Below are 8,641 nucleotides of genomic sequence, written 5' to 3'. Positions count from 1 at the left end.
GATTGTGGAAGTTTTTCGTTTGTCTGAGATAAACTTCCTACTTTCGAGCGGAAACGGGAAAACCTCGCAGATAAATAAAGAAAACAGCCACCTGTTAATTCATTTCCACCCCCCTCTGATGGTGGGGTAAACACACAGACACCGCGCATCTCCTGCGCCTGCGCTTCGTGCGCACTGCGTGCGTGGCTCGAGTCTGTCTGCTGACCTCGCCGTGACTCCTTCTCCTGCATTATTCATGAGCGGTGGCCGCGAGTTTCACCCCTATCAGTATGCAGGAGACATTAAGGCTCTGCAAATGCCGATTTAAACGTAAAGCAATCACAGGAGATGCTGCGCCGGGGAAGAGGGGAAGAGTTCAGAGTCGGGAGTGAGGCATTGCACAGCCTTACAATAGGCTGGAATTCACAGTATGACTGTGCATATAGCTCCACGCACAGAATCAGAAAGAACCGAGCTAAAATACTCGGCAGCTTTAACCAAATCGGCTTGTCAAGGTTTACACGGAGGAAAAATACACATGATCTCCAAAGCGCCGGGGTCAGACGCTTCTCTCTCATGCCCTGCCAACAAAACTCACCAAACACAACAGAACACACCCCACTCACTCCCACAAAGCCCGCGACTCTCACACAGACAAACACACACCTTTTCAATACACTGAAGAAGAAGAAGAGAAAAAAGAGGAGGGCCGGCCGCGTTAGTTACTCACCCCACTCATCACCAGCACACAGGCTGCAAACAAACTCAGCGCCTCCTGACAGCCGCGACAGGTTCAAAGGAGCAGCAAGCCCGTACACATAATGCACATAATGCAACATAATGCTGGAGGAGAGGCGGCTCTGCAGCCTGGAGCTGCCCTGTGTACATAAACGGGAAACAGATGACACACACACAAAACACAAAGAGCCCATAGAGAGCTGGAGCTGCTGCTGAGCCTCCCCATGTAACACACACACACACACACACACACACACACACACACGCACACACACACACACACACACACACACACACACACACACACACACACACACACACACACACACACACACACACACACACACACACACACACTCACAAGCACATTTGTGTCACGCGTGTGATGTCCCGTCCCGATGTGTGTTTGTGTGCATGTATGTAGAATTTGTTGTGCTGGCGGGTTGTGTGTGTGTGTGTGTGTGTGTGTGTGTGTGTGTGTGTGTGTGTGTGTGTGTGTGTGTGTGTGTGTGTGTGTGTGTGTGTGTGTGTGTTGGGGCGGGGGCGGGGGGGGGGGGGGGGGGTGTTCCTGTATCAACATTAAAAAGAGGAAGTTGATGAAAAATTTAATGGGGAGGGCTTTTTTGTCTTCCTGTTTACTGAACTGGAACTTCCTCAAGGCCACACACACACACACACACACACACACACACACACACACACACAGCGAGAGAGAGAGTCGTGTTACTTACAGATTTCTAGTTTGCAGTGGTCATTATTATTATTATTATTATTAATATCTTCATTATTATTGTTGTTGTTACTATTTTTAGTTACAAGTACTCTTCATTCAAACTTAAAAAAAAAATTGTTTTGAAAGACAAATAACTACAGGCCTAAATTTGAAATAACAAAATTCGTGTTTTTTGGATTGGATCCCTTAATAAGAGACCCCTGTTTTGGTTGGATATATATATATAATTCATTCGTTCTGAGAGGAGACGGAGAGACTGAATGACTGAGAGAAGCGTCTGTCTTCTCTTTCTTTTTGTGCTGCTCTCCTTTCAACTGCCTCACTAATTTATGGCACCCCAAACCTAAATAACATTCTTGTGAAGCTGGTGAAAAATCATTGCGATGGCGAAGGGCATCGCTGAAAATCCCCAGACTGAAAACGTATCGGACCAGGCAGGCCTCACTGGTAAAGTGACCATAATAAATGAGAGTTTGAGAGCAAAGAGAGACTTCCGAAAGCAAAATCCTCCTCTGTGATTAGCGGCGTGTAAAGGGCAAAGCATTCAATGTTGTGGTCGAGAGAAATACATGGATACAGTTAGTTGATGTATCCAGTATGTATTAAACTGAAATATATATACTTTATTTGAGACCTGTTAATTGCATTAATATATTTAATAAATCAGCACGAATGCTAAATTAAAGTTTTAATGTAAAGAAATTGTATGTGATTTAATTAAATTAAATTAAATTAAATTAAATTAAATTAAATTAAATTAAATTAAATTAAATTAAATTAAATTAAATTAAATTAAATTAAATTAAATTAAATTAAATCACATACAATTTCTTTACATTAAAACTTTCTGACAATTTAATATTAATAATTTAAAATTAAAATATTCTCTAAATTCACTTTATACAGCCTGGAAATCATTCATCACGAAATAATTGGGCCTGCTCATGGCGCCATGTAAGTGTTCTCCTGGACATAGTCGCACACTTCTTCATTTATTTTGTTTTATTTGTTTGTTTTTTGACGTGGTTTCTTCGGTAGCAGTCTACCGGACCCAATCAGTTTATCGGTCAGATCGATCAGCAAATCGATTAAATCAAAAAACAGACAGACGTGCTGTTTGGCAGCAGACATCAGTGGAAACAGTGTGAACAACTGGTAAAGATTTATGTTGGCTCGTCTTTCTGGCTCCAATCTGCACACACTTCATCCTTATTTCATAACATCACTTCAGGTGCAAGTTTGTTCCTCTTTTCGGTTGTCTTTTCAGTAGCCTGTTTTGTGCTTTTATTCATACTGTGCTTTAATATCTGAAACAGGCCACACTCAATAACCCCATAAGATACTCCCTGTGCAAATTATCCAAATGCTCTCACATTTTAACTATAAATTATTGAGTACTACTTGCGTACAATACAACATATTATTTAATTAAAGTGTGTTCAAATTCTTTGATCCACTTACAAGTGCCGGTACCGTTACTTTTAGAGGTTTTCATGTTTTTTTGTTTTTTTTAATATATATTATTTTAAAACGCATCAATTATATCCATCGACTGGTAAAACGTGCGAAGGGGGAAAATACTATGATATTTTGCAATTATTAGCAAAACAACACGTAATAACGTATCTTGATAATTACCACTTAACTATTCCTGCTTCCGACATTTTCCCTCAATTGATCATGTTTGATTCAACAGAAACCATAAAGACATGGACACGTTACCAAATGTAGTCCTTGTCTGAAAAAAGAGCCAACGTTATTTCTCTAGCCTCTGTGCAAAACTAATTAGATTTTTCATACATTTCTCGATGAGTGGCAGCGCTTCATTAGCGGTTCGTTTCTCTCATGTGCTGCCTGCTCGAGGACAAAATGTTACACGGTGGGAATTCATTGGGGCTGCTGACTTTTTAAAAGAGGTTTCTGTGTCACGCGGTTGCGATAGTATTACTTTAAAAATCCATTCATATTTAATTTTTGTCCACTCAGAGCCGTGTGCTTTTGGCGTTTTCTTTAACACTCTTTACTTTGGTGTTACAGCTGATTTAAAAGACGCTGAATTAAGTCAATTTCAGGATTTGTGGAAAATCTGACGTAAATCACGTTGCGAATATTCTGACGGTTAACTGTTCGGATGCCTACTGGCAGTGCGCGTGATTCGTGATAATCAGGATGTGTTGTGACCAATCTGGTATTAAAAAGGTATGGATTGGCTCTTTTGTTTTACTTAAATTGACAGGCCTATAAGTGTCAATAATTTTGGTTCAAAGCTGTTTCGAACATATGCGCCCTTTTCAGAGAATAAACCTTCCGGCGTAGAATGACCTCGAGCAGGATTTGGATGAGGAGCCTTGAAAATGTTTGTATTCACGATCCTTTTTCACTCACACCCATCCTGCTTGGAAAACACAAGGACACGAGGGGAGACGAGGCCCTAAAGATGTTTGCGCCCAAGGACGCAGTGTGTGTGTGTGTGTGTGTGTGTGTGTGTGTGTGTGTGTGTGTGTGTGTGTGTGTGTGTGTGTGTGTGTGTGTGTGTGTGTGGGTGTGTGTGTGTGTGTGTGTGTGTGTGTGTGTGTGTGTGAGTGAACTTTCTGATATACATTAATGTACCCGACCATTTGTATCACTGTTCTATTCTTTATGGAAAGCATTTTACGCACACGATGGCTGTGCGTAATAATGGTGTTTGGCCCATTTGATCGAAAGAGACAACATAAAATGAGTCAAATCAGTTCCAGACCTTCTAACACCCCAATGAACAATAAACAGCAACAAAGCCACGAACCATTCGAAAATGCCAGAGGAGAAAAACATAAGCACAAGCTTGTTTTCAATGTATAATTTCTTTTGTTGTTCAGTCTTATCAATCACACAAACAGGTAGACAGTCATACCATAACTGCACAAATGTGAAACACTTTGTGTTCAGAGGCCAACTCTAAACACACACATCCCATTCGAGTCTGTGCGCCATCGTTACGCACGAACGTTACCAGCGTAATCGGCGCTACACACAACTCCGTGCACGGACACAGGAGCACACTCATAATGTCACTCCATCTGTGACGCCACGGCCGTCGCGCGGCCCCACAAATGCCACAACAAGGAATCTCAAATATGTCAGATACACTGGAACACGTTAATACAGGAGCACAACGCATTGAGTGAGTGACATGGTAATTACACCCCCACCCTCTTGTCTCACTTTACCACCCATACTCGCTCTCTCTACTTAGTCCCCACTTATGTGCAACCTTCAGACTGTACTTACAGTGCGTCCGGATTCTGCCTCTTCACCAGTTCAACATCCAGAGCGAGAAAAAGAGCGAAGACCACCGGGCTCCAAATGTGAACCAGAGCTCGAGCGGCGGCCGGTAGTACTGGCCTGCTCTCTTTCACACACTCACTCCCTCCCTCTCCCGCTCCGTCTCTACTTTACTGACCCCTTTAGGATCCCCGCGAAGCCGTTAAACCGTCACTTGCTTTCTAGAATGTGAAATATATAGTACATTGTCAACTCCCCAAAACCATAAAACTAACTTTATGGACCCCACGTGACCAGTGGAGAGCCAGTGAGAGGTATCAGTCTGAGGCCAGGCCTGATCTTTACGATCCAACTTGGAGATAAAAACCCTCATCTGTTTGACATGTAAATGTCAAAGCTGTCTTCTTTTTTTATAGTTTAGCCCAAAGCAGAAGGGGGTTAGCGTAAAAAATATCGTAACACAAACACACACGTAGAAGAGGCAAGAGAAAGGCTTCCAGGAGTCCAGATGAGGCTCGACGCAGGACCTCTTCACCCCCATGTGCACAGAGAGAAAGTCGTACATGTGCAAAGAAACTGCAGCACCATCATCCGGTGAGTTTAAAAGTTCACTTGTTTACTGTTGGAAATCAGGAGAGGGTAACTTAATTTGTCCGGGAGTAGCCTCCGTTCGGGCGGAAAGGGGAGAAAAGTGACCAATTTGTCCACTGCGAGCAGTTTGTTGCCTTGTCAGACTTGGTCAGCACATGAAAATTGGCCCATGCGTTATGGGCGCTCGTGTGGCTGTGTCTGAATGTGTGTGTGTGTGTGTTTTGTGTAGCTTGTTGTGATCGCCTGTATGGTTCTGAGTGAGAAGGAGAGGCCTTGGGTTGGATACTTGAGTCGGGTGTGAAAGATAACATTAGAAAATGAAAACTGGAAAGATACTTAGGGTTAAAGTGCACATGTGTACACGTATTTTTGTTTAATTTCTGAATTGCACCGTTTGATCTGGGTCAAAAGACCACTTGTTATCTCGTTATGTATCAGACTATTAAAACCAACACATCACTCTTGGAGTTTATTATAAAATTATGTCTTGGAAATTTTAAAACGAACAAGTCAAAACCACGCTCTACTTTACCGCCCCCCCCCCCCCCCCACCCCCACCCCAACAAGCCATTTGTGCTTCATGTTGTGCTGATGTGCAGCTGTTTAGTCTGTCTGATGAGTACGAGGAACTTTATTGTTGTTGTTTTTTTTTACTCCAAGTTACAAACAAATACAAAAAGCTCACTGGCAGAAAGCTAGGCCTTTTACACACACACACACACACACACACACACACACACACACACACACACACACACACACACACACACACACACACACACACACACACACACACACACACACACACACACACACACACACACACACACACACACAAACTGCAACTACAAATAGCCAACTGGTCACATTTAAAAATGTCAATATATATCTATATACATCATTTCTGAAACATGGATCCAATAATTACAACAATAATAATAACAATATGATACAGTTAGAGTTTTTTGGGGGGTAATACAGCTATAAACAACATTTAGGATGGATATGACAATAAGGGTAAGACGGATTTGTTTTTATACAAACGTGCGAGGAAAGCAGCGTTCAAACTCGCACACGCGTTATTCAATGTAAATAATTTACAAGAGCTCGCATGCTGACTTTTCTAGAAAGCACTTGGTCGACTTCAAAACAACGCACTGGACACACTGAGACATTATTCAATAGGTAGCAAAGTTGTAAAGGTAGGATACAAGGTAGAAAGTTAGGTAGTATATTCGCCCTCTCCTCCGGACAGCTACTGTAAAAACAACAGACAAACAGGAACACTAAGCTTTTGATTTTTTTTTTTTTTTTAAAGTACCACAGTCATTATGTTTACGTCGTCACCAACACCAACATGCCTAACAAATAAAAAAAAAGTGCTGCTCTGTACAGTACTCAGTTGATGAATGTTTTAGTTTTTTTTTAAATCTATATGTGGAATCATTTTTGTTTTTTCTTCATCACCGTCTTCTTCCGTTGCTCCGCTTTGTGCTGACCTCCTCTAGTTGAATGGGTTTTTCTTCAAGTGATTTTTCATGCTGTTCCTTTCCCGTTTCCTTTTCGGGAAACATGCTCGTGATAGTAAGCTTTCCAATGAGATGAATTCTTCATGAATTCTTGATTTTGTCAAAGTGCTTGGATTTTTAGGGCTGGAAGGCGCTGCCGGTGGTCGCCAGACTCATGCTTTTAAGTTTGTTGTCCTTCTTCCACTTCATCCTCCGGTTCTGGAACCAGATTTTGATCTGCCGCTCAGTGAGGCAAAGCGCGTGCGCGATCTCGATCCGTCGCCTCCGCGTGAGGTACCGGTTGAAGTGAAACTCCTTTTCCAGCTCGAGCGTCTGGTAGCGGGTGTACGCGGTCCGCGCCCGCTTCCCGTCCGGACCGGTCATATCTGAGGGTTTGAAGCGCAACACAAGGCTGTTATTGACGCGCAAACATGTGACACTAACACATCCCTTACTGCGCCATTTTCTGCGTTTGATTACAGATTGTTTAGCCACAGGTGTTTCTATTAAGGTGCCAGCCCCCCTTGTACCACACACAAGACTGAAATTCACACATAAATGTTTCACCACCCAGAGAAAGTGACGCTTTTTCTTACCACAGTCTTTCTTGGCATGTTTTATTCCTGCCATTTCCACTCCACAGCCCGGGCTAAACAATTTGCTTTTATTTGTCACCTTACTATTTTCTTTTTTAACCACCTCTCTTCAGCATCACCCTCTATATTCCCCCCTTTCACTCCCTCTCGCTCCCTTCAGGGTTTTATTACCCCGTCCTCTGCCTCACCTCTCTAATAAAGTTCCCACACGTAATAAAGCTTCACTTTTCAAAGGAGCAGCAGCTTCCAAAGCCTTCCCGGCCTCCCTTTTCTTTTCTCCCCCTCCTTATTCTTCTTTTCCCACCCGGCTCTGTCTGCGCTCCCCAGCCTGTTTCAGGGCTTTGCTGCCCGGTTCGCCTCTCCTCTGACAGATTTATGACACTTTTGTGGAATTTGCTGAAATAAAAAAAGAGGGCCCGAGATAGCAGGGGCAACCATCCGGCGTGCCTACCTTCCAGAGGAGGGAAAATGTAAAACAAATCGCCCCCTGATGCCCTGAGAAAACACGCTGATGCGTAACTTGTTCAGCTGGTTAACGAGAAAGTGTCCAGCTGCCCTGGATTCTTTATGTCTGATTTCCTGTTTTTGCAAATTTGCCAAAATAAAAATCAGACCTTTGCGCATTTGCAAGGATCAGAACTGTGATTTGAGCTTCCTCGGAGCTTCAAACGTGATTCCGCCTGATCCTGACAGACATGGAAATATGAAATTGACGCAGTGGAAAAAAAGGCTTGGTGGGGTGCACAGCAGAACCAGGAGCCGTGGCTAATTGTGTGTCTTTCAGCTATTCTCATGCAGCCAGTTTACTGAAATCAAATCAAAGTAGCAATAAGTCTGGTGAATCGTTAGTGTTTGTACAAAGCTGAGAGTACTATGGCTCCCCGTGTAGCTTCAACAAGCACTTAACTGTCACCAGCCCCATGTGTCCGCACACAGCCAGCAATATGAAGATTATCGCCCTGGAACTCCTCTGATACGGAGCTAATAAGCTGTAAACTAAAGAGCAGTATGTACCATGGTTAATGTGCAGTTTTCTCATCCAGGGGAATATCTGTGGTGTGTGCGCGTCGCTGGCGGCGCTGCCGGCGGCGGCGGCTCCCGCCGGGCCGCCCTCCTGCTTCTGCACACCCGTCCTGGGTGGCAGACTGCCACCGTGACCGCCGTCCATGGTATGATGCGGCTGCAGCTCCTCGGTGTCTGGCGACCCGTCGTCCAGCTCCGTGAAGCGCTGC

The 8,641-nt window shown here is 43.6% G+C and overlaps 1 protein-coding gene across 1 annotated transcript in view; it reads right to left on the bottom strand.

Annotated features, from left to right (window-relative positions):
- Positions 1 to 6,470: 6,470 nt before the first annotated feature.
- hoxb5a (homeobox B5a) overlaps positions 6,471 to 8,641 on the bottom strand; it is a 2,820-nt gene continuing 649 nt past the window's right edge. Inside the window, exons 1-2 of the mRNA XM_080488236.1 lie at positions 8,424 to 8,641; positions 6,471 to 7,199 (exon numbers count right to left, since the gene is read on the bottom strand). The exon at positions 8,424 to 8,641 is cut by the window's right edge and continues 649 nt beyond it. Of these exons, the coding sequence (XP_080344362.1) occupies positions 6,952 to 7,199; positions 8,424 to 8,641 (466 nt within the window). The 3' untranslated portion in view covers positions 6,471 to 6,951. The remainder of the gene's footprint in view (positions 7,200 to 8,423) is intronic.

The sequence above is a fragment of the Lipophrys pholis genome, assembly GCF_963383615.2.
Source record: "Lipophrys pholis genome assembly, chromosome: 19".
NCBI lineage: Eukaryota > Metazoa > Chordata > Actinopteri > Blenniiformes > Blenniidae > Lipophrys > Lipophrys pholis.
This window is presented reverse-complemented; position numbering and strand designations above follow the sequence as displayed.